This window comes from Panthera pardus, unplaced genomic scaffold, assembly GCF_024362965.1.
Source record: "Panthera pardus isolate Hobbes unplaced genomic scaffold, ASM2436296v1 HiC_scaffold_20, whole genome shotgun sequence".
Classification (NCBI taxonomy): domain Eukaryota; kingdom Metazoa; phylum Chordata; class Mammalia; order Carnivora; family Felidae; genus Panthera; species Panthera pardus.
This window is the reverse complement of record NW_026526766.1, coordinates 92,078,409-92,101,867: the sequence shown is the minus strand read 5'-3', so window position 1 is coordinate 92,101,867 and position 23,459 is coordinate 92,078,409. Positions and strand designations below refer to the sequence as shown.

The window sequence follows — 23,459 nt, the reverse complement described above, 5'->3', positions numbered from 1 at the left end:
GGGAGGCCCCACCCTTCCGCATAACGCCCAGTCTCGGGGCAAGACCACAAGAGCCCGGGGCTGGTTTTTAATAAAAAAGTAGGCCATTCACTTTATTCCTTCAAACATCCCGATCTGTGCTTCAGGACCAGCCAAGCCCCTGGGGCCTCACGGTCACCGCTGGCAGAGCCTTCCCCAACCTCCAGCTGCTTCTGGCTGCTTGCTCCCGTAGGGTCAGCGGTGGGCTCTCCAGGCAGGTGGGCTCACCAGGGTCCGGCATGGCTCCCACCTCCTGGAACACAAAAATGCCCTGATCGGGGGGATGCCCTGACCGCAGCAGACCCCGGGGATGGCACTGTAGGACGGGGAAGTGACAGCACCGCCTCCCTTGAGGGCACGGCAGAACGAGGCCGGCCGCCCACCTGCGGTCCCCGGGGGGTGGGGGTGGGGGTGCATGCTGCGGGCAGGCCCTGGAGCCTGGGTGGGCTTCGGCTGGGACAGCCCCCGCCAGCACCCCCTCTGTGCACCCGACGGCCCTGCCCCAGGACCCAGAACCTCAGGGCACAGCCCCCACTGTGCTCAGAGGAACTGGCTCCTACCTCTGGGGATCTGCTGACCCGGACATCCTCCCCCCATATCACGCGTTCACATCACGAACCCAACTAAGCCGTGCTGAGGGCCTACTTGGTACCTGCCGTCCGGGCACTCGGGACCCACCCGCAAAAACCACATTACTAGCCTTACGGGCTCGTAAGGCTAGGCAAATACGTGCATAGGCCACGCCAGATGTAGCAGACTGTGCCATCAAGACACATGAATGTGGGGACACCAGGACAACAGGCAGGGAGGGCATTTCCACTAAACAGACGCTATTGGAGGAAGGGAACAAAGCTTACACACAGAAAGGAGAGCAGTGCAAAGGCCCTGAGGCCACACGTGGGCTGGCAAGAAGGAAGCACCAGAGCCCAGCATGTGGAACCCAGTGGGAGAGGGGTGTCGCCAGGGGAGGGGAATTAGATGGCCCCCTCCCAAGAAGGCCTCTACAACCCTGGGTCTGCTGCCAGATGCCTGAACACACCCACCCCCCAACCTCACCTAACATCGTCACACTTGGAGGTGAGCTCCTAAGGGCCAGCCTTCCTGCCTTTGGAAAGGCCGTTGGCTCCCACCCGCCCAGAAACAGAGCCGCGGGGAAGGCCTGTCCTCTTCCAGGGTGCAGGGCTACCCGTACCCCACCCCACCCCCGCACGCTTACCCTGCCGCTCACACCAGCCTCCTCCTCTCCGGGCATGCCAGGAGTGCGGGTTCTGAGCACATCCAGGTTGTCAGAACTGTCTAGGCAGGAAGAGGCAGAGCTCTCCCCAGGGTCTGGGGCTCCCTGAAACAAAACCCAGGCAGATGGGGACAAGAGTGACCCCCAGCCAGGACAGGCAGGGAAAGCGACAGCAGCAAGGGGTATGCCAGGGCAGAAGCTGGGTCCTGACACCCTGGACGCCAGGGGACAGGCAGCTCCCCAGACCGGTCCCTGCAGATGGTGAGACACTACAGGCTGGGCCTGGGGACATGGCCACGTGCAGGGGCCACACGGGGGCTCTGGCTTCCCACCTCCGTACCCCCTGGGGTCTCCAATCTCCCAGCGATGCCACAGAGCCAGCCCTCTGTCATGGCAGCGGCCCTGGAGAGCCGGCAAGCAGGACGGGGGGGGACAAGGAGTCCTTCCCTGCACGGCCCCCAGTCACAAGCCCTGCCTCCCGTTATCTGGACGGCACAAAGGCGAGCTCCAGCTGGGGAGGCCCGCAACCCTGCAAGAGACCCCACAATCTTCCTGATCTGGCACCAAACGAGGTGGCTCAGCTCTCCTGCTCTGCCACAGAAGATGCGGAGACACCTTTCTGCGTGTTGTAGACTGGGCTTCTTGTCGGGCAACAGGAAAAGGGGTTTTGCCTCCACAGCTCGGAAGACTCTTCTGAGGCAGAGGCCGCCACAGCAGACCGCGAGAAGGACCTCGGGGTCCCGGACGTGCAGGGCCGCCAGCAGGAGCCCGCGTGTGGGTGTGCGCGGTGCGTGGAGCCTGAGCCCATCTGCTCAGACCCTCCGGCAGGGCTGTGTGGCCAGGCCAGCGGCCCCAGGGGGTGGCTGAGGGGTTTCGTGAGTGGAGAGGTTCCTTCCCCTCCCGTTTTCCACACTGGCCTCAAGGGAGGCCACGTCCGCACAGACGGAGCCCAGAGCCAGCTTCCTCCTCAGCAACCAGTCGGCCACAGCTCCCACCCACTCCTGCCCACGCTGTTCCGGGTGGGCTGGGCACCCACAGCGGCCACGGGGAGGCTGGGTGGGTGCTATGGCCCACGGCCACCTACCTGAATGGGGGGTGGCGGCCGCCGGCCCTGCCCGAGGACCGCTCGTGGAGCAGCCATCAGCGAGCTCCGACTCCTCCAGGCCCAGGTCGTCTTCGCTCTCGGGGTCAGCCCTCGTGGCTACAGACAGGGTGGTGGGAACGCCGTCGGGGGACAGGGTGGCCAGGAGCGCGGGGAGGGGTGAAGGCCGCCAGGAACCGCGCCTTGAGCAGCAGGTAGGCCGGGCTGTCCCGGAGCCACCTCCTACCTGTCCCAGCGAGGCGTGCAGGGCTCCGGCGCCCCCCGGCACGAGGGAGGCGGCTCTGCGCTCCAAGGCCGCCTTCTGGAGCAAGAGTGCAGACAGGGCCCGCAGGCTGCACAGGGCGGGGGGCTGGTAAGGCAGCCCTCCCCCCAGCGGGGGCACGCTCACCCCACGCCGTCCCCTCAGCCATTCCCCGCACGACCGCCTCACCCTCCTGAGACACGAGGTCCAAGTCCAGGGCACCCCTCTCAGGCCCAGGCCGGGGGTGGGGGTGGCCTCTCCAGGCCCAGAGGCTCCCCGAGTCTCTCTGGTCTCAAGGCGGACCTGCTTGTCCCTCCCGGGCCACTCCCAGGGCCGGTGCCACCTCGAAGAGGCGGCTGGCTGGGCCTGGGGGACTTTGCTTCAGGGTGGTCAGCCAGGAGCGTGGCTTGGGAGGGTGCCCCAGACACGGCTGTGTCCCCGGCCACTTGGGCCTCTCCAGGGAAGGAGCCCCTCGCCGGGCCGTGGGCCCCGTCACGTCCACCTCCACGGAACCTTGAGACTGGTGGGGCACCGGAAGGCCCGGCGGGTCTGTCTTGGAGGGAGGGTCTGAGTCTGTGTCCCCGGCTGGTGGGGGGCTGCCAGGGGTGGGTCAGCCCGGGGAGCCCGGGACCCTGGCCTATCTGTGTCCCAGGCAGGGAGGACGACAGAGCCACTGACAGTCCCTTGGAGTCAGAGGGTCCCTGCTGGCCCAGGAAGGCCCACCACGGTGGGCACGGGGAGTAGCCCCTGGGCTGTGAGCACCCAGGTGACAGGCAGAGGGTGTCCGGCCACCACCCTGTGGCCCCCTCTCGTGTGTGCCCACAGCTGGCGTCGGGCAGACGGGCTGGACGGGCAGCTGAGAGGGGCTGGGGGACTGCAGGGAGAAAGGGTGGTCCCTCTGGCAAGCCCTGCTTCTGGGTGGTGGCAGGGGCCTGAGACTGTCCCGGGCCACCTCGATGGCAGTTCAGGGGGACCTGGCTGGGGCCCAGAACCGGCACCATGGAGGCAGCAGGGGCAGCCTCTGTGGAGGCCAGGGCGCCGGCCAAGACTGGCAGGGCGGAGGGCCTTCCGTCCTCGGCTGAGGCCCGAGAACTGGAAGTGCACGGCTCTGTCGCGGCAAGGGGCGCTAGGCCGGGAGAGCACCGAGGCTGTGACAGCCAGGCCCGAAGCCGAGGGGCCGTGGGGGGCCACTGGGAGACGGGGCTGGAGAATCAGTGGGGAGGAGAGCAGCAGCTGGGGTGGGAGAACCACAGCGCCCGGGGCGGCCTTCCTGGCCCGGGCCTCCCGCAGCCGCTTCTCCCGGAGCAGCTCGGAGACAGTCTTGGGCTTGGGCCGGGGACCACACGGAGCCGGCTGGGGGCGCCTGCGGACCGGACTCGGCGTGGCAGGGCTGCAGCCCCCTGCTCCCTTTGAGGCTGGCGCTCTGCTTTGCAGCTTCTCGGGCTGGCACGCTCCGGAAGCCGTGGCCTGCAGGGCAGACAGAACACACGTGCTGACGAGCGCCACGCACGCGGAGCAAAACAGGCCTCCCGTCAGGAGGGCCCTCGCGGAGGGCAGGCTGCTGCCGGGAGTGTGGAGCAGGAGCCGTGGCGTCCGAGCTCCTGCCGTGGCCGGGGTGCTTGGTGCGGGGCAGCCCATCAAGTACGGGACAGCACCGCGCCTTGTCTTCAAAACAAGGACCGTCAGGCACCCCTGCCCGCCTCTCGCGGTCTCCCAGGACACCAGACCTCCGCGCGGTGCTGCTGGCGTGGGGAGACGGGTAGCGGCCAGCAGCAGAGGTCCCTGCCGGATGCCCGGGGCTGGAGGAGCCCCCACGCCTCCTGGGTCTGCACTGGGGAAGCCCCAGGGTGGCTGGTGCACTGGGGGCGGGGGGATAGGAGCCCAGGGGCTGTCTCTGCCGCCTCCCGCCAGCCACGCTCTCGTCCCTGCCGTGGCGTTCAGACAAGACCCGTCAATGGGGCCACAGCTGTGCTGCTCAGAGCCCGAAATTCAACGCCTACGACAGGTTTGCCCCTTTCCCACTGGACACAAGGGCAAGACAGGGGCAGAGACGGACGGTACCTGTAGCGTTCCGGGTACTTGAAGGCATCTGAAAAAGAAAGGCGAGCACCTCAGAGAAGTCCCCAGGGCACCTTGGGTGAGTTCGTCACGTCGGGGTTTGAGGGAGAGACAGGAGCCTGGCCATCCAGGCAGAAGGGTTCCAGAGCTTCGACGGAGCACCACAGGGCTGATCTGGTCATTCTGTCACTCCCTCCAGTTGTGACTGGGCTCAGGGACACGACCGCTCCCGGACGGACCCCACGCCCGGCATCCTACCCCAGCAGGGCAATGCCCAGAGCAACACATACCAAAGGGCTCGGAGACCCCCTTGCAGGAGTGGGGCGGTGTGGTAGAGGGAGCACATTGTGCAGGGGAAGCAGGCAAGCCTGGGTGCCGGGTCTGGCTCTGCCCGCCTCCCGCCCCTCCCCCAGCCGGACTCGAAGCGAAGTCCCCCCAGGGCTCCGGGCAGGTGGGCAGACACCTTCTAGGAGAGACTCCTGAGCGAGGGGGCCAAGGGCCAGCAAGGCTGCTCCCGGGCGCTGGCCCAGCCTCTAGGCCACCCAGGAAGGCCTTCCGTCCTGGGAAGGACCGGTGTCACCTACTCCCTGGCTGGACGAGTGCTGCCCATCCCCCGGGCACCAGCCCTGCCACCTCACAGAGGGGAGGGACGGGTGGCAAAAGCCAGCTGAGCCCGCGTCCGGCGCTCACCCCTACTTCTCACCGGTAGGAGCCCAGGCACTGGGTCCCGGGTGCCAGTCTGCAGCAGGGCAGGGGGCTGGGCCTTCCTCTCTCGCACGACCTCCATGCAGCCAGCAGTGTCAATCTGCAACAGCTGAGGGACACGGGGGACACGTGCGTGACATACACGTGACAAGAGCCCGTCTCCTTTCCACAACGAGAACCGAGATGACAAGGGTGCCCGTGACGAACGTGGCATAGCCCCAGGGCCGGGCACAGCCCCACGAGGCCGCGACCCCCTCACTCGGGCCCAGGCGCCCCGGCTGCCTCAGCGCCGCGCTCCCGCCGCGTCCCAGTCTCTGCTCCTCGAGCCTTCGTTTGCACCCCGGGGCTCCCAGCACCTCCGTCCCTTCCTGGGGGTGGGGCGGCGCTGTATCGTGGCCGCCTCTTCCGCGTTGCCTTGCCGGCTGAAAGCTGCAGGCCACGAGAAACCCTTTCCAAGGGTCAAGTTCAGGGAGCCGGACTTCAAGAAGCAAATCCACAAACTTCGCAACTCCACCCCATGAAAAGAGAGCACGAGCTAAGAAAGCACTATGCGAGGGGCTCACCTGGATATAGAGGGTGAACACCGGGGTGCTGGCCAGGTGGGCGTCCTGAAGCTGCTTCCTGATGCCATCGGCTGAGGAGACAAAGTGGCTCTGGCTACCGAGGCCCCTCTCCTTGAGGCCCCCCAGGACCCCACGTCCCTCTGCCGCCACTCTCAGCCACAAGGAAGGGCGGGGGACCAGAGGGCGGGCCGAGCCTGACTGGCCCTCCCGAGCCGAGCACCCCCCGCCCCTGGAGAACGACCAGCTTCTGAGATCTGAGGAGACCCTTGCTAAGGCCTGAATGGCTGGTCGCTTCCAAAACCATCCCCTGGGTGCCAGTCAGGTCAGAGACAAAACGCAAGCAGCCCTCCGAGGGGGGCGCGTAGGTCTCCTCCCGTGCACCACGCACCGCCCCCAGCAGGGTCACCCCTCATTGCCCTGTGTCTCCGCAACCCCGGACCCCACAGGAGGCTCTCGAAGGGGCCCCAGCCTCAAAGGAGGCTCTCGAAGGGGCCCCAGGGCAGTACCTCGGGTGTGTGCCGCGGCAGGCCTTCGGGGAGTGCAGGGCAGGACGATGTCGCCCACCCACGGGCTCACAGCCATCAGGAGCTGGCGCTCAAGGAGCCTCCTCTGCAGGGAGTGTCCCCGCCATCGCTGCCTGTTCCCGATCGTCCTGTGCCACAGCTGCCGGACGCAGGGCCTGGCTACGACGCGGTCACTGGGGCCGGCCCCCGCGGATGGGCCGAGCAGGCCTGGCTGCCTCAGTTTCTCCTTCTGTGTGAGGAAGAAAGGCACCTGGGGTTCCCGGCCCTTCCCTGTTCTGGAGGGGCAGGGGCCCCAGACCGAGGGGGCAGGGGGCCCAGACCGAGGGGGCAGGGGGCCCAGACCGAGGGCGCAGGGGGCCCAGACCGAGGGGACAGGGGGCCCAGACCGAGAGCGCAGGGGGCAGGCAGGGGGCCCAGACCGAGGGGGCAGGGGGCCCGGACCGAGGGCGCAGGGGGCCCAGACCGAGGGGGCAGGGGGCCCAGACCGAGGGCGCAGGGGGCCCAGACCGAGGGGAAGGGGGCCCAGACCGAGGGGGCAGGGGGCCCAGACCGAGGGGGCAGGGGGCCCAGACCAAGAGCGCAGGGGGCGGGCAGGGGGCCCAGACCGAGGGCGCAGGGGGCCCAGACCGAGGGGGCAGGGGGCCCAGACCGAGGGCGCAGGGGGCTCAGACCGAGGGTGCAGGGGGCCCAGACCGAGGGGACAGGGGGCCCAGACCGAGAGCACAGGGGGCCCAGACCGAGAGCGCAGGGGGCGGGCAGGGGGCCCAGACCGAGGGGGCAGGGGGCCCAGACCGAGGGGACAGGGGGCCCAGACCGAGAGCGCAGGGGGGCGGGCAGGGGGCCCAGACCGAGGGCGCAGGGGGCCCAGACCGAGGGGGCAGGGGGCCCAGACCGAGGGGAAGGGGGCCCAGACCGAGGGCACAGGGGGCCCAGACCGAGGGGACAGGGGGCCCAGACCGAGAGCGCAGGGGGCAGGCAGGGGGCCCAGACCGAAGGGGCAGGGGGCCCAGACCGAGGGGAAGGTGGCCCAGACCGAGGGCACAGGGGGCCCAGACCGAGGGGACAGGGGGCCCAGACCGAGGGGGCAGGGGGCCCAGACCAAGAGCGCAGGGGGCGGGCAGGGGGCCCAGACCGAGGGCGCAGGGGGGCCAGACCGAGGGCGCGGGGGGCCCAGACCGAGGGGGCGGGGGGCCCAGACCGAGGGCGCGGGGGGCCCAGACCGAGGGCGCGGGGGGCCCAGACCGAGGGGACAGGGGGCCCAGACCGAGGGGACAGGGGGCCCAGACCGAGAGCGCAGGGGGCGGGCAGGGGGCCCAGACCGAGGGCGCAGGGGGCCCAGACCGAGGGGACAGGGGGCCCAGACCGAGAGCGCAGGGGGCCCAGACCGAGGGGGCAGGGGGCCCAGACCGAGGGGACGGGGGGCCCAGACCGAGGGCGCAGGGGGGCCCAGACCGAGGGCGCAGGGGGGCCAGACCGAGGGCGCGGGGGGCCCAGACCGAGGGCGCGGGGGGCCCAGACCGAGGGGAAGGGGGCCCAGACCGAGGGGACAGGGGGCCCAGACCGAGAGCGCAGGGGGCCCAGACCGAGGGGGCAGGGGGCCCAGACCGAGGGGACGGGGGGGCCCAGACCGAGAGCGCGGGGGGCCCAGACCGAGGGCGCGGGGGGCCCAGACGGAGGGGCAGGGGCAGCGGGGGCCATGGGCCAGCCCTACCAGTGTCCGGCACCGGTGGGCCGTGTTGGTCCTCAGCACCTGCAGCACGGTCTCCAGGGGCACCCTGAGCAGACGACTCCCGCTCTGACAAGAAGACGATGCGAGCTGGACGCGTGCGGTCCTGGCTCATGGCCTGCAGGGGCCCAGATCCACGGTGGGGTGGTGGGACGCCCTGAAGTGCGGCGGCCTCAGGCAGGTCCCTAAGGCTGGCACCGACACGCCTGCCCGGCTTGGCCGCACCCAGCGCTGACAGAGTCCCCGCTCCCTGCAGCCAGCTCCCTGAGCGGAGGGCACCAAATGCCCATCAATCCCACGGGCAGCAGCCTGCGGTTACAGACGCGGGAGGGAAACCACGCGGCACGGGGGCTGCTGCGAGCCCTGCCTGCTGTCCCTCAGGGGCCAGAGTGCAGTCTCCAACCTCTCCCAGCACAGACCGACCTATTTGATTCTGACCGCAACTCCGCCCGCAGCCAGGGCCCTGACACCTCTAACGTCGACCGGGCAGGTGTGCACGTGACCCGGCAAGGGGACCTGTCACGGGACCTCTGGACTTACAAGAGCTGGGAGGCCACCCCGCCTTCTTGCTGCCTCCCCACGGAGCGCCCTCGACAGCTCATGCACGGCTTTTAAAGGACACCAGCAGGGAGATGGAGACAGCTGGTGGTCTTGATAAAGACGGCTGCTGTCCTGAACACAGTCCCCCCGAAACAGGCCGGGAACGAACGTTCTATTGAGCGAGGACAGGGTGTTGCTCCCAAACGCCCAGGAACACAGCGGACGCAAGCCCAGCACCAGCCTCGTGACCCCCAAGCAGGAGAGCATCCGATCCGGGGTGCGCTGGGGTCTGTGGCCTACCTCGTCCGCCGGCGCCTCCGAACCCGAGGGGGGAGCATCCGCTGAGCCCGGGCAGCCGACGGCGCTCGCACTGGAGCTGCGGGTCCCCGACGGGGCGTGCGCCCGGCCTGCCTCCTGTGCGGGAGCCGAGGCCGCGGAGCAAGCTGCTAGGCCAGCCTCCGCCCCGCTGGTGCCCCTGGGAGGGCTGGGGGAGGCAGCAGGGCGTCCCGGCCGGCCCCAGGCGCCCCCCGCGCACGGCCCGCCGGCGCTCTGCCTGGCGGGCACCCACAGGTCCATGTCTGGCACGGCGTGCTGTGCTGAGGGCAGCACCTGGCCCCCCGCCCGGGCCTCTGGGGCTTCTTCTGGCTCCGACTCCTCACTGTCCCTGCTGCTGCTGCTGCTGCTGCTGCTGCTGTCCCCATCGCTGCCGTCCTCGCTGCTGGAGCTCCAGCGCACGCTGCGAAGGGGCCGCCGCCGCCGCCGCCTCCCCCGACTCTGCTTCTTCTGGGGGGAAAGGGCTACTTGGAGGCCTTGGCGACCTGGGGCTCACGGACCGGGGACAACGGGCACGCGGGCCAACCTTCGGCGAGAGACCCCGAGCAGGCTTGGACGCGGTGCGCCGAGAGCACGGCACCCGCGCGGCTCTGAGGCGGCAGCGGCTGCCGACGAGCCCAGGTCTCCGTGCCCTTGGCCTCCAGGAAGAAGACACGTGCCAGGGCCGGAAACCAGACGTCCCTCCTCTCCCCGCCACCACGCACCGCCCACCCCACCCCGCGGGATGCTGGCTCCCCTAGCGATACGGCCTTCGGACTGACTTTTGGGCAAGCCTTACCCTGACCATGATTTTCCACTTGCTCAGACACTGGGAGCCCGTCCGATGGGGTAGTTCCGAAGCTATCTTTGCCCAGTGACCTACGGAGGCAAAACGACACAGAAGCCGTTTCACGCGATGCTTGACAACACGTCTACCAGCTTGAAAAGGGCCCTTCCAGGAGACGCGCTGTCTCCCACAGAGGACCCGCGTCGTCTTCCGTCAGCATGGGGTCTCCCGGTCACCTGCACACCGCGCCCCACATGTGAGCAGCTCAACGACACGCAGGGCGTCCGGTTCTCCAAGGACAATCAGCCCTTTAACAAAATTCTAGAGAATGCACATCCCAGAGAAAAAGCCGTCCACGCTTACGTAAAAACGGCCCTCGCATGTCCGCCACGCTCGGGCTTCTACACCCGACATTTAAAACCGTCTCTTCTTTCCTTCTGGACAGTGCTGGTGGGAGGGCACGGGTGCCCTGCTTTCATGGACAGCGTGACCCTGTGGGACGGAGGTCAGGTTTCGGCATGCACCCGCACTCGGCACCACCGCGTCTGGGACTTTTCCTAAGGAGACGCTGCGAACAGGAGTGAGGACGCGGCTACGGAACCCTCAGCTCTTTCCGGCCGCAGCAGAGATGGGAGACAGCTGTCCGCCAGCGGATGGCGGGCTGGGAGACGCGTGTGTCGTCACTCGGGACACACGATGCGGTCGTCGAAAGCCACGGTCAAACACAGGACGTGTAAAGGCAGGAAAACGTTCGCCACGGACGGCAAAACGGCACAAACAGCCAACGCGGTCACATCGTGTCGAACGATGCAACTTTCAAAAGCCGCCCTAAAAACGGGCCCAGAGAGGACGGGGCAGGGGCGCGCGGCCGGCGGCACCGCTCTCCCCCTGGTGCCCGTGGCGCTCTCGACTCGACGCTGACCGTGCATCGGTCTGTGAGAAGGAAGAGCCGCCGCTGCCGGCTGAGGACCGGGGGGCAGCAGAGACCCGGGGAGCAGACGGGCCAAGGACTCACCGACGCCGTACTTTTCTATCAGTGCCATCAAGTTCTCCTCCTCTTTTGCGCTCCATCGCCCCTTCTTCAGGCCGAAGTGCAGCCTTCTGAGGTACCTGAGAGCAGCAGGGACACAGGCAGGGTCAGGCGCCAAAACGCCCTCCCGCGCCGTCCCGCGCCGTCCCGGCACCAGAAGCTCGGTGACAAACGAAACGGAAACTGTAAGCTGGACTGTGGGGGAATGAGCTTCGGGATTCCCTGAGCCTGCAGGAGGGGTTAACAAGGCGTGAGAAGCTAGAAAGCCACAGGATGTTCGCACCCAAGTTTGGGTGAACGAGATTAAGCAAAGTGGGACAAAGGTCCCAGTGCAGGACGAAGGCACAGGAAGAGGGGCTCTCAGGACGAAAATGTCCAAGGTGAGGCGGACAGCATTAGGTACATAGGTACGGGGAGGGCGGGGCCCAGGCCCCAATACAAAGGTATATGAGGTAAACGAGATTGAATACTCAGCTTGGGGACAAGCCCCAGCTCAATGCTACAGCAGAAAGCTGCTTTCACGGGAAGCAAGGGCCAAGTTAGGCAAACAGGTCAACAGGGCCAGAGATCCCTGCAGGGCGAAGTTGCCCAGAGGGAGCTAATTAGCAAGGGAAAGGTGCCTTGTTGACCCTGAGGTAGCAGGCTCCGTCTGACCGTCCTGGTCCTGACCGCCAGCGGGTCTCGTCCCCTAGGCTAGCTAAGACGCTGGGCGTCATCAAAAGTAAAAGCTTTCAAGGCGACTCCCGGGACACCATGGAGAAAGCGACAACACAACCCGCACGCTGGCAGCGAGAATTTGCCAAGCAAGCGTCGTGTCCGCTAAGGGACCCCCGGCCGGAACACTAACAAGCCAACACCACAAGCACGGCTCCAGTTCTCGAAGGGGCCAGTGGGGGGCGCCTGGGCCGCTCAGCTGGTTGACTGTCTGACGGGCTCAGGTCACGACCTCACAGTTCTTGGGTTCAAGTCCCGCATCGGGCTCCACGCCGACAGGATGGATCCTGCTTGGGCTTCTCTGTCTCCCCCTCTCTCTGCCCCTCCCCCGCTCAGGCTTTCCCGCTCTCTCAAAATAAACAAGCTTTACGACACGAGTGGATATTCCTGCAGACAGGATCCGCAAACAGCCGGTTAACACGCGGATGCCCCGCTTCACGGGCCGTCCAGGAGATGCAAGGTGAAGCCACCCGAGATGCCACGGCACACCCACTGAGCCGCCTGCAATCCGGAAGACGCACAGGTGCTGGCGAGGGCGTGCAGACACCGCGGCCCCACGGCCGCCGCCGCCGAGGAAAAAGTCACCGCGTGACCGAAAACCCCGCTCCCGGGCGCGCACCGAGAGCAGCGACTGTCCGTCCGCACGCGTACTTCCGCACACACGTTCACGTCTCCAAGGTCATCCGCGCTGCCGTGTCAAGACTGCGTCTGTTTATCTTGTGAAGTAATCTCCACCCCCAACGGGGGCTCAAACTCACGACCCCAAGATGGAGAGTCCACGCGGCACCGTCCCGGCCGGCCGGGCGCCCCTGGATTCCGTTTGTTTTACAGCCGAATGACGTCGTGGCGTCCATCCAATTTTAGAACCACAGCTGTGGCTTCCCTGTTCTTCCCGCCGGACGTCAGCCGTTTCCGCCCCGTGGCCAGCGACCGGCGTGGCTGTGGACACGAGTGGACGTGTGCCCGTTTGGGGCCCTGCTCTCAGGACGACACAAGCACTCGCTCCGTTTCCCGAGGACCCTCCACCGTCTTCCACGGCGCCTGCACCACGCGGCGCTCCGCGGGCACACGAGGGCCGTGCTTTCTCCACACGCGTGTCAGCACCTCCTCTTCTCCAGAACTGTCCTAAGACAATCGTCCCGCCGCGTGTGAAGTGGTCTCCCGCTGCTGCCGTGACCTGTTATCTCCCCAACGACCAATGACCGGTGACGCCAAGCACCTTTCCGTTCCCTCTCTGGAGAAAGGTCTGCGTGAGGCCCCGTCCTCATCCGTTTTGTTGTTGTTGGGACACAGGGTTTCTTTGTAGGGGGGTCAGATGTCCTAAGTTGATGGGGGTGACGGGCCGCACCGCTCAGTCGATGCACTAAAACCCACAGGACGGGACCCTTTAAGCGAAGACGCCGGACGCTGCGCAGATTACGTTCTGATGAAACGTTATGAGGACACCCAAGCTGACACGAGGCGGCTGAGGCCGCCTCCAGGGCCCTGGCCCGTCAGGGCTCTGGCGGAGAAACTTGGACGACGGGCTCAGAGGCACTGCCAGCCAGGGGCCACCTCACGCTTGGAAAAACAGCAGCCATCCTGCTTCCCTACCGGTCACGACCCCCCCCCCCCCCGGCCCACCCCCCCCCGGCAGCCCACCCGCCGGCCCACCCGGAAGCGGCCCCGCCGAGGCCTCCCTCACCCAGCGGGGTCCAACTCACCGATCTCGGCACTGGGCATCGCTCCTACCTGGCACCTCTTCCCGGATTTTAAACCAATCCTGCTCCCCGTACTTGGCGACGGCTCGAAGCAACTTCTGCAGGAAGGGACGGCAAACGAGCGATGCGTCTGCGGGCAGCCATGACCCCTGCACCCTCCGCCCAGTCCCCCGAGGAAGGAAGGTCCTCGGCCTCGCCTCCGCGGCGGCGGACTCACCGCATCCTCCTCCGGGGCCCAGAGCCCCTTCTTCAGGTTGGGGTCCAGGCTCTTGGTCCACCGGTAGATGAGCTGCATGGAGTCTCTCCCGTCCATGTAGTAGACGACTGGGGACGGAGGGGCGGCGTGGGCACCCGGGACTGCGTGACCCCGCGTGCCCGCGGGGACCGAGCTGCCTCCACGCGCGGGGGGCTTCGGGCCCCACGGGGGCCGTGCGGGCGGACTCACTTCTCCGGTAGGGGATGTGGCTGCCGACGCGCATCTCCCGCACGAGCTGGGTGAGCAGGTGGTCCTCCTCCGGGGTCCACTCCCTGCGCTTCAGAGCCCTGTTGTGCTGCTGGTACTTCTGCAGGCACTGGAAGGCGCTGCGGCCGGTCTTCCGGGGCCGGGGCAAAGCACGGTGGGCGTTAGCCGGCGAGCGCCCCCGCGGAGGGCCCGCCAGGGCACAGGTCGCGAAGGCCACCGCCCGCTCACTCGCACCGGAGCCCGGGAGGGACGGCGCAGGGCGTCCCCGTGGTGGGAGACGGCCGCGAAGCACCAGATGGGACACGGACGGCGAGAGCGCGAGTCCACAAACATCCACGACGCTTCCCTCACGTGACACCAGAGCTGCCCCGGAGTGCTCACGGGGGCGCCGGCGCGACGATCCGGGGGAGCAGCCGCCCCGCGGAGCACGCGCGCGGTGAGCCGGGGGCCTGCCTGCTGCCCAGTCCCGGGGCCCCCGGAGGGCCGGTCTCTCCGAAGCCTCCGCGGTCCACCCAGACCGACGGGGCAGCGGGGGCTGGATGCGTGTCGGGCTGCGGGGACGGGCGCGGCGTGGCGCCCACGTCTCTGGAGGCGCCCTCCCAGGGGGGCTCCGGGGCGACCGGACCCCCGCTTCCACACACGCCGCGGCTCAGCAACTACACCGCCAGTCTGCACCGCCGACGGGTTTGTTTCCTTATGGGGAGGGAGCTTCCCAAGAGCTAATTAACGTTACCTGAACCCTCTCGTTTCCTAAAGAAAACTCCCGAGTCACAGAAGACGCGACGCACACGGACGGAGGCGCAGTCTGCTCAGCTACGGGGACTGGGTGTGACGGTGCCTTTTTAGACACGACACCACACGTGATTCTCTCACGATCCTTGAAAGAACGCAGCAGCTAACCCTCGTGAAAACAGAGGACCCCTGCTTAGACGACGTTAGGAAAGTGAGACCGGGAGCCACAGACGGGAGAAGACACCCGCAGAACACATCCGATGAAGGACCGTTACTCTCAACACGCAGAACGGTCCTTGAAGCTCAACAGGAAAACAACCTGACTACAAAACACAGCAAACGTCAGGGGGCCTGGGGGCTCAGTCAGTTGAGCGTCCGACTTGATCTCTGCTCGGGTCGTGCCGTCACAGTTCACGAGATGGAGCCCTGCGTCGGGCTTTGCGCGGACAGTGTGGAGCCTGCCTGGGGCCCTCTCTCTCCTCCTCTCTGCCCCTCCCCCGTGTACGTGTGCTCTCTTATGCACGTGCTCCTTCTTTCTCTCAAATACTTATAAAAAAAAAAAAAAGACCAAAAACCTCAACAGACCCTTCGCCAAAGACACACAAACGAGCAATAAGGCACTGCGTGTTCATCGTCAGGGAAACGCAAAAGCAAAGCAGCCACCCTCGCACCCCCGCAAGGACGGCTGGAGCCTGGAGCCCCGACACGGCCACACGCCGGCGAGGACGCGGGGGTGGCGGGACTCTCGTCCGTGGCGAGGGCTACGCGACGCGGGGCAGCCAGTCCGTAGGACGGTTTGGTGGCTTCCCACAGAACTAAACGCCCTCTTGGCACACGACCGCTCCTTGGTGTTGACCCAAATGAGTCAAGACTCACGTCCACCCAGACACCTGCGCACACATGTTACCAGCCGCCTCATTCACAATCGCGGGACCCTGGAGCGACCAGGATGCCCTTCAGCAGGTGGGCGGACCACGCTTTATCCAGACAAGGGGACTTCAGCGCTAAGGAGAAAGAAGTGGTCGAGCCGGGAGAAGACACAGAGGACCCTTAAACGCACGTTGCACGCAGCCTTGGTTAACGTCGGCGCGGTTCCCTGCAGTCACGTGCTGGGCTACGAAAGCAGTAAGTTATACCACGGAGCTTGCACGGATCACGTTCCCAGGTCGTGAACCAACAAAACTCAAACCGGAGAATACTACAAGGTATTTCAAGAAACCGAACCACAGAGAGATTGACAAAGCACATTCTTATGTAAACTAAGATCCAAAGACGTGATGAAAAAAACCCCGAAATCGGACCCGTCCTAGAAACCTACAAAGAGGAGAACTCAGCAAGCTGTTCTCAGAAAAGCAGGCCTTAAACGCCTTCGTGAGTAAAGACAGACCGAACGAAGCCCTTTAGCCTTCACCTCGGAAACGAGAAAACCAACATGAGACCCCGGAAGAAACCAGGAGGAGCGTTCCCCTTAAGCCCCATCAGAACGAACCCCCGGGCTTGACGGGGACAAGGAAGGAGGATCTGGAAGGACGCCAAAGACAGGCCTGGAGGGGAGGGGAAGGGTGAGTGAGCACTCAGAGACGGGATGGGGGCCAAGGAGCTAGAAGCTCCTGGAGACTCTGCCGTGGGAGGGGGAAGGGGCTGCTGCCCCCAGGGCCACACCCTCCAAAGTGGCACAAAGAAGAACCTGATGGCTCCCAGGGTGAGATGCGCCACGCAGCCCGTGGAGACCCCAAACCCGCCCGGCCTCCCAGCCTCTCGGAGGCCCCTCCGGCCCTCACCCCCAGCTCCTTGGCGATCTTCTGCCACTGCAGGTGGCCGTGCTTGGCTGCGATGGCCTTGAGCTGCTCGACCTCCGGCCCGCTCCACTCCTGCTTGTTGATGCTCGGGTGCTCACTGTTCTGCCAGAACTTGCGGATCTCCTCTGCACTGCGGCCGCCCTCGAACTGCACCGACAGAGAGAGAGCCAGCCTGCGGGGGGGCCGTCACTCTGATGGCTGGCCGTGATGGCTCAGCACCCGGGACAAGTGGGGTCCTTGTCCAGGTCGCCAGGACTTGCACAACCAAGAGTGGGGTTGGGCTCCAAGCGCAAAGCCTGAACCTTCACACCCTCCCATTTCAGAAGAGCCACGTCACCCCAGCAGGGCAAGCCCGTGAGGCCACCCCACACTGCTGGACACGCACCCGACCAGAGGCTTCGAGGCAGGTCTAGTGGCCACAGGGATGAGGCCTGACCGCCTAGAGCTGACCCACGCCCCCGGCTGCCAGGACGGCCGTAGGCCGCTGTGGCCTCAGCACCGTCCCAACTTACGTTAACGTTGGAGATCTTCTCCCAGTCGTGGCCATCCAGCCTGTTCCCCAGCAAGGCCTCCTCTGGGAGCTCCCTGGAGGAAGGAACAGGTCGCCAGGGTCACGCCTGGCCTTCCTCGCCTCTCCCCAGGTCACACACCCCCCACGAGACCTAGCTCACCGGATGTCCTGGACCTCCTTCTCCGCCTCTTTGCTCTGCTTCTCCAGGACCTGCCTCTCTGCCTCACTGGTCACCCTACTCCGTTTCTGGTGCAAGTATTCAAGCCTACGGGGCAGAGCAGAGGCACCGGGGTTACTCGCATCAGGGCCGTGCCCCGGGGGAGGGGGACGGCGTCTCTGGGGCCAGCTCGGCCTCCCCGTGCACCGGGGCACGTGCACCGCTCCACATGATGAGGCCCGGTGGCAGGGAGCACACACAGGAGCCTGGTCCCGGCTCTGAGCCTGCCTCTTGCAGGCAGAAGGCTGTCCGAGCTCCACGCCCAGAGGAAGCAGCCAGCGACACCCCTCTCTGGGCTGTCACCATGGTCACGTCAGTGACCAGCATGACAAGTCTGCTGACACAGATAACCACCCGCTCAGCAGCCCAGCCGCCGGCCCTGGGCCCGGCGTGCAGGGACGTGCTCCGAGGGCAGCCTGGCGACAAAGCCTGCAGGAGCCCCTTCCGGAGGCCAGGGGAGAGGACCCATCACTGAGGCTAGTCCTGACACACGCGCGGAGCCACGAGACTGCGGGCAGCCCCCAAGACTCCCGGCCCGGCCACAGGCGCTGCGATCCGTTCACACGACATCACCCCTTCGGCACACAAAAAGCGGGTCTCGTGAGCAGTCCCGATTCTCACAAGTGGACACTGAGCCCGAGACCAGAGAAACTACCCGAGCTGTGCCTGACGGAACGTGGCCGCTCGGCCTTCCCGGTTCTTGCACGCCTGGCCTCGAGCTCGGCTGCCTCCCTGGGGCAAAGTTGCAGGGGTGAGTGCCTCTCCCACGGGAGCAGGGGGACACGGCCACAGCACGCATCCGCCTGTCACCAAGCCTCCGGCCTGGACCCCTCGCGCTCCCGGCGGGGCTGGCGCCGGCGGCTGTTCCTACACTCACTTCAGTAACTTGGGCTGAAGCAGGCGCTGGAGGCGGTCGCTCACCACCGACCTTCTGAGCAAGGCCTTCTCCCAGCTTTTCCCTGCAAAGAAACGACGGCATCAGCGGAGCCTTCCCGACTTCCCCTCGACCAAGTGGTGGGCACGTGACCGTTCCAGGACCACGGCGCCGGCCGGGTACCACAGCCCGGCTGTCGAGAGAGCATGGCGCCCTGGCCCGAGCTCACGGAAGGGCCCCTGGGGCTGTGTGTTCAGGAATAAGACACGTGAGACTACACAGTGAGCCGTGGGGATGGTGGTCCCCACGTGGCGCGTGGGACAGGCTGGGGCTTTGAGTGGCCAGTCCCAGTGGTCAAGGCCCGAAGGAGCCCACGGAACCAGAGGAGGGTGCCCGTGGAGAGGCAGGACTGTGGCGCTGAGGGCCTGGCGCAGGGGCTTACACTTAGTCACCAGGAGCTCCTCGAAAGCCTTGATGCCCTGGGCGGCCTTCTCCCGCGTGTCTTCGTTGGCTGGAGGCCCCTGCCAGACAGGGCAGCGTCACGACGCGGACGGACGCCGAGTGCTCTCGCCCCACGGCCCGCGCTTCCCCTCGGCCTCCTCGAGCAGCCTGGCCACGCGTGAGGCCTGGCAGTGGACACCTGGGCCCAGCGCTGGACTCTGAGCGGCCGTGAGCACGACCCGGCCGGCACGGGCGGGCTCAGCAGCTCCAGCCCTCGCTGCCAGGCCTCTCGGATCGGGCCGAGGCGCCCCACCCAAGGCGCCCCTCCTTAAGGAAACGTCTCTGGGGCTTATCTGTGGAGCCGGGGTCAGCGGGCCACATTCCAGGCCCACAGACCACGTTCCAGGCCCAGAGACCACATTCCAGGCCCAGAGACCACGTTCCAGGCCCAGAGACCACGTTCCAGGGCCACAGACCTTGACTTCTACCACTAGACACCAAAAGGTTTTAGGAGGATTGGAAAACGTCGTCCTGAAGAACACGAGGGAACAGACAACACCCACAGCAGGTGCTGGGAGAAGAGCCCCTTCCCACGCAGCCTGCCCCTCCCTCACGGGTGACAGTGGAGCCCCGGCTACTCACCACTCCGGTGACCCTGTCCTTGAAGTAGGGCTTCATGAAGTGCCCTATGTACAGATTCGGGGGCAGACTCTTGCCGTCTTTCACCTTGGGGCCTTTGGACCCTGCCAGGTCACACATGATCTCCTCCTGTGACAGACACAGGGAGCCCATCTGGGGCCAGGCAGCAGCGGTGCCCTTGTGGAGAAGGCGACCGGGGCAGCCAGGGAGCAGACGTAACCAGAAGCACCAGTCCTGGGGTGCCTGGCCACGGGGCTGCTGAGGGCCCGTCCTACCTGCTGCTCCCGGTTCTGGGCCAGCAGGAGGCTGACCTCCGCCAGCCTCTCCTGGATGACCTCCTGGTAGACCATGTTCAGCTGCAGGCAGGTCTCCGGGTCTTCAGGGAGGGTCTTCTTGGGGTCGTCCTCGCCATTGCTGGCCTCTCCCCACCTCTCCTCTTCCTGGTCACAAGCGGGGAACTACGGGTGAGGCGGGGGGGCCTGCAGACCCGCCCCCCGTGACCCGGGCAGCACAAGCAGCCTCTGAGCTCGTGCCCATCACTGGGCCAACAAGGGTTGGGGCCACGTACAGCGTGTGCATAGGCCACAATCAAGGACACGAGAAAATCAATGTCTGGAGGAACGTCTCGGGGGTGGGGGGGTGGGGGGGGAGGCGTGACGACGTGAGCGCTTTTCACTTTCCACGATAAATGTTTCTGGTGAACCTGAAGTTCAGAACGGGCCTCCGCCCCACCAGGGGACAGCGAGCAGGGACACGAGTGAGGAAGGCCATCACAGGGCCGGCAAAGCTAAGAACCGGGAAGAGGCTGCTCGCTGCCCGGCAGGTGAGGAGCTACGGGAAGCCTGTGCCACGGGGACCACTGCTCGTTGAAACCAGGAAGCGAAGCTGTGCCTCCTGCCTCAGTGAAAATCTGAAAAGCGGATTGTAAAAATTCTCCAGGTTAACGTGAGATTCCAAAACAAACCAGAAGCGGCAAGAAAAACTGGAGTGGCCCAGTTGGGGATTTATGCCTCTTGACTCTCTGAGCTCCCCGTAATGGGCGTGGGTCGACCTGACGTCGTGTGTGGAAGGGTCCGAGCAGGTGAGGCTGGCCCCTCGTAGCTCTCTCGCTCGCTCGCTCTCTCTCTCCCCCCCCCCCACCCCCGCAGGCTCAATCTCCTGAACTGTGAGATCATGATCTCTCTCTCTCTCTCTCCCCACAGAGAGCGAGCTCCTTTCTGTGCCTCGGTCTACAGCGGGCCCACATGTGTGACCGCCCAGGACCGTGCCTGCAAGGACTGAGGCAGAGACAGGGAGCTACGAGGGGCCAGCCTCGCCTGCTCGGACCCTTCCGCACGTGACGTCAGATCGACCCACACACGTTACGGAGAGCTCAGAAAGTCGGCAGGCGTAAACCCCCAACTACTAACAACAGTCGTTTCTTGGGACAATTTCCGTTTTGGTGACAGATACTTTGGGATACGTCATCTTCAGTGACGGGCACGCAGAAAAATCAAGACGAGCTCAGAGCACTGCCCTCCTGGGCCCACTGGCAGGGTGGCAACTGCCTGGGCGGGCTCCACCAGCTCAGGCCGGTACTTACCGAGGCCAGGGAGCCAGCAGCGTCCGAGTCCTCTTCAGGCAGCGAGTCTGTGGGAACACAAGCACAGGGGACACAAGTTGGGGACGTGATGGGATGCAATACCCGCCAAAGAAACGACCGGCAGGTGCAGCACAGGGCTGTTTCCTGATAGCCACAGGCAAGGGAAGGGCCGAAAGGCCTCAGGACAAGACTGTATTGCCTGGACCCTCCCTCCCTGAGGGCTGGTGGCTGAATGCTACCCACTAACTAACCAGGCAGGACAGGCCCCGAGCCAAGGGCAGGGGCAGCCAGGAAGGGAAGACACAGAGAACAGGGTCTGCCAGGGCAATGAGGGGAAGCCTTGCAGGAACAGACCCGTTCGGGGGAGCTGGAGCTACTGGGGGGTGGGGAGCAGGTGCAGAGGCCCTGATCGTAGGTGAGAGAAAGGCCCCAGTGTGATCAGAAACTCTGAGAAACTGAGACTTAGAGCTGCACCTGGGGCTGGGGAGAGGTGGGCAGGCCTGGGGGCCCAGGGGAGCCTGTGGGGTGACTCTCAGCTGTCCAGCATGGTGGCTGTCCGGCACGGAGGTGGCCGACAATCTGATTCCTGGGAAGGGCAGCCGGCCACCCACCTGGGACAGAGTGACACAGACGCCCCCAAAGGGCACTCAGGCGCAGCCGGCAGGTCCACGGCACGTGGAGGAGGGGCGGAGAGAAACCATCGCGGGGAGTAAAGGCAGAGGCCAGCTTGCGCGAGAAACGGCTGGTCCGCAGCCTGCCGTGGCTGCCAGGAGCCGGAGGGCAGATGGATCCGGTCTAGCCACGGCCTATGAAAGCTTACCTGCTTCAGAATCCAGTGCAAGACCAGACTCCGAGACCTCCACGCTGATACTCGAGGAGCTGGGATCCAAGATCCTTTCTAATTCTTCAATCTCCTTTGCTATTTTCTCTCTTTCGGCGTCCACGTCCATGACTCCTACCTGCCACCAGAGTACATCATGAGGTTTCAGGAACCAAGAGTCTGCAGACACACACCCGTAGGGGATGACAGAAGCCTGACCAAAGCAGGCGCTCCCACTCGGGGGAGCCCTGGGACTGTGATATGACACCCCCCCCCCCCGTGTCCCCACGAACACCCGCTGTTTGTTCTAGCGGGTGAGGAAACCATGTGAGTGTGACCTGCCCACTCTGATCTAAGGCTGTGACCAGCAGGGGGGCAGGGCAATGGACACCTGGACACCAACATGGCCCAAGAGCCTGGCCTGTCTTCCCAGAGCCAAGCCACAAGAGAGCTGGTCACCCAGTGCAGAAACAGCAGGTTGTGGTGGCAAAGTCACCAGAGGACAAGAACGAGACCCAGGCAGTCAGGACCTCAGCTGCGCAGCCTGCTCCCCTGCCAGGAGACGCCCAGAGAGCATCTGGCAAATGTGCAGGAAATGCAGGTGGCAGGCACTACGGGGGCAGCAGGAACGAAGCCCCCTGAGGTTCCCTGCTCCCTCTCCAGCACCTACCACGGCACCTATTGAACGAACAGAACCTTCTTTCTTAATGATACCAGTCTGGGAAATCTAAAAGGGACAGAAAGCTGGAAAGAGACCTAGGAGAATAAAACTGCGGCAGAGAAAAGAGCAAAGGAACACAGCACAGACCTAGGAGCCAACGACCAAGCCCAGAAACATTCCCGCTGAAATCGGACAACGGCAGCCACCAAGCGGGAGCACGCTTCAGCCCGATCCGCAGCACGGAGCGCCGTCTACACTCTAATCGTGTGTAACCCCAACTAGCCAAGAGTCACGCAGCTCTGCAGAGCCGGCAGCGGCTACCGGGGCATCAGGCCGCCAACCCCACGGCCAGCCCGGGCCCCGGCCCCGTTCCTCCCACCGCCTCTCCTGGGCCCCGGCCCGCGGCCTGTCCCCGCCCCAGCCCCGCTCCTCCTACCGCCGCCTCTCTCCGGACCCGCCGCCCTCACCCTCACACTCACCCTCCGGCACCGCCGCCGCCAGCGCCACCGCCCCCGACACTTCAGTGGCAGAGCGACGAGAGCGCCGCGCACCGGAAGTCCCGCCTCCGCGGCCGCGGCCGCAGCGCGGGGCACGCCGGGACGGGGCTGGCGGGCGGGTGCTGCCCTCGCGCGGCCGCCCTTGGGACTGCCCGCGACCGTGCGCCGCCGTGTGGGGTTAGCGGCGCCGGACCGCTGCTTCTCGCCGGAGCGTGTGACCTCCGGTATCGCCGAGTCCCGCCTGCATGCTTCCGCCTCTGCTAACTGTATTCGGGGCTGTTGGTTTGCAGCCAGTGCGCAAACTTGCCGAGTGCTCAGTGCTGCCGCGCGGCCGGGCCAGTGGGTAGACAGCCCCCCGCGCTCTGACCCCGCGCCCTGAGAGTACCTCGGGGGACTTCGGGGCGCCGCCCAGGCCGGGTTGGGCCCGCCTGCAGTTGCGCCTTCTTTGGGCAGAGCGGGGGTGGGGGCGCCACCCTCGGAGTGCGGGGCGTCTCGGAAGACGAGGAGGAGTCCACGGGAACCGAGGAGCGTACCTTCCCCTGGTGGACGGAGCAGGCAGAGCTTCCGGCCCCGGCACAGGTGGAAGGAACCGAGGGGACAGCCAGCGTCCCGGGAACCCACCCGCCAGGACCGGGGGCCGCCTGGCACTGGAACTCCAGACGCAGAGCTGGATGCCCAACAAATTTAAGCTCTTCACCAGGGAACGCCCCAAACGTACTGTAGGAGCCTGTCTGTGCGCCACGCTCCTTTATCCAGACCCTCCTCCCGGCCACCCGCCCCCAGCCCCTTCGCCTGACCTTGCGGAGGTGGTACAGGTCTGTGCGGGATGAAGGGCAGGATCAGGAGTAGGTGGAGCGCACCTGAGGCTCACTCGGGTGGCGTGCTCGGGCCCAGCCTGGCCTGCGGGGGGAGGGAAAGTACACCAGGCTGGTGGTGATCTGCCACCCGCATCCCACCCCCTTAAAACAC

The 23,459-nt window shown here is 66.0% G+C and overlaps 1 protein-coding gene and 1 long non-coding RNA gene across 2 annotated transcripts; both read right to left on the bottom strand.

The window, feature by feature from the left end:
• Window positions 1-61: 61 nt before the first annotated feature.
• LOC128778667 (uncharacterized) lies at window positions 62-1,389 on the bottom strand. Its single transcript, XR_008424404.1, has 2 exons — window positions 1,235-1,389; window positions 62-271 (listed from the first exon to the last, which is right to left on the bottom strand). It is a non-coding gene; the product is annotated as an uncharacterized LOC128778667 (long non-coding RNA).
• Window positions 1,390-1,596: 207 nt separating this feature from the next.
• On the bottom strand, window positions 1,597-22,575 carry SNAPC4 (small nuclear RNA activating complex polypeptide 4). Its single transcript, XM_053908542.1, is given in 33 exon segments — window positions 1,597-2,511; window positions 2,513-2,580; window positions 2,583-2,766; window positions 2,768-2,839; window positions 2,841-3,091; window positions 3,094-3,175; window positions 3,177-3,290; window positions 3,292-3,390; window positions 3,392-3,466; window positions 3,468-3,713; window positions 3,715-3,948; window positions 3,950-4,062; window positions 4,657-4,684; window positions 5,357-5,467; window positions 5,922-5,992; window positions 6,428-6,674; window positions 8,157-8,240; window positions 9,012-9,494; window positions 9,823-9,902; window positions 10,826-10,920; window positions 13,258-13,352; window positions 13,472-13,578; window positions 13,700-13,847; window positions 16,231-16,395; window positions 16,761-16,833; window positions 16,920-17,024; window positions 17,854-17,935; window positions 18,293-18,371; window positions 18,934-19,059; window positions 19,206-19,370; window positions 20,513-20,559; window positions 21,333-21,471; window positions 22,473-22,575. Coding segments are annotated over 32 exon segments (4,506 nt in total). The 5' UTR covers window positions 21,463-21,471; window positions 22,473-22,575; the 3' UTR covers window positions 1,597-2,064.
• Between the last annotated feature and the right edge of the window lie 884 nt (window positions 22,576-23,459).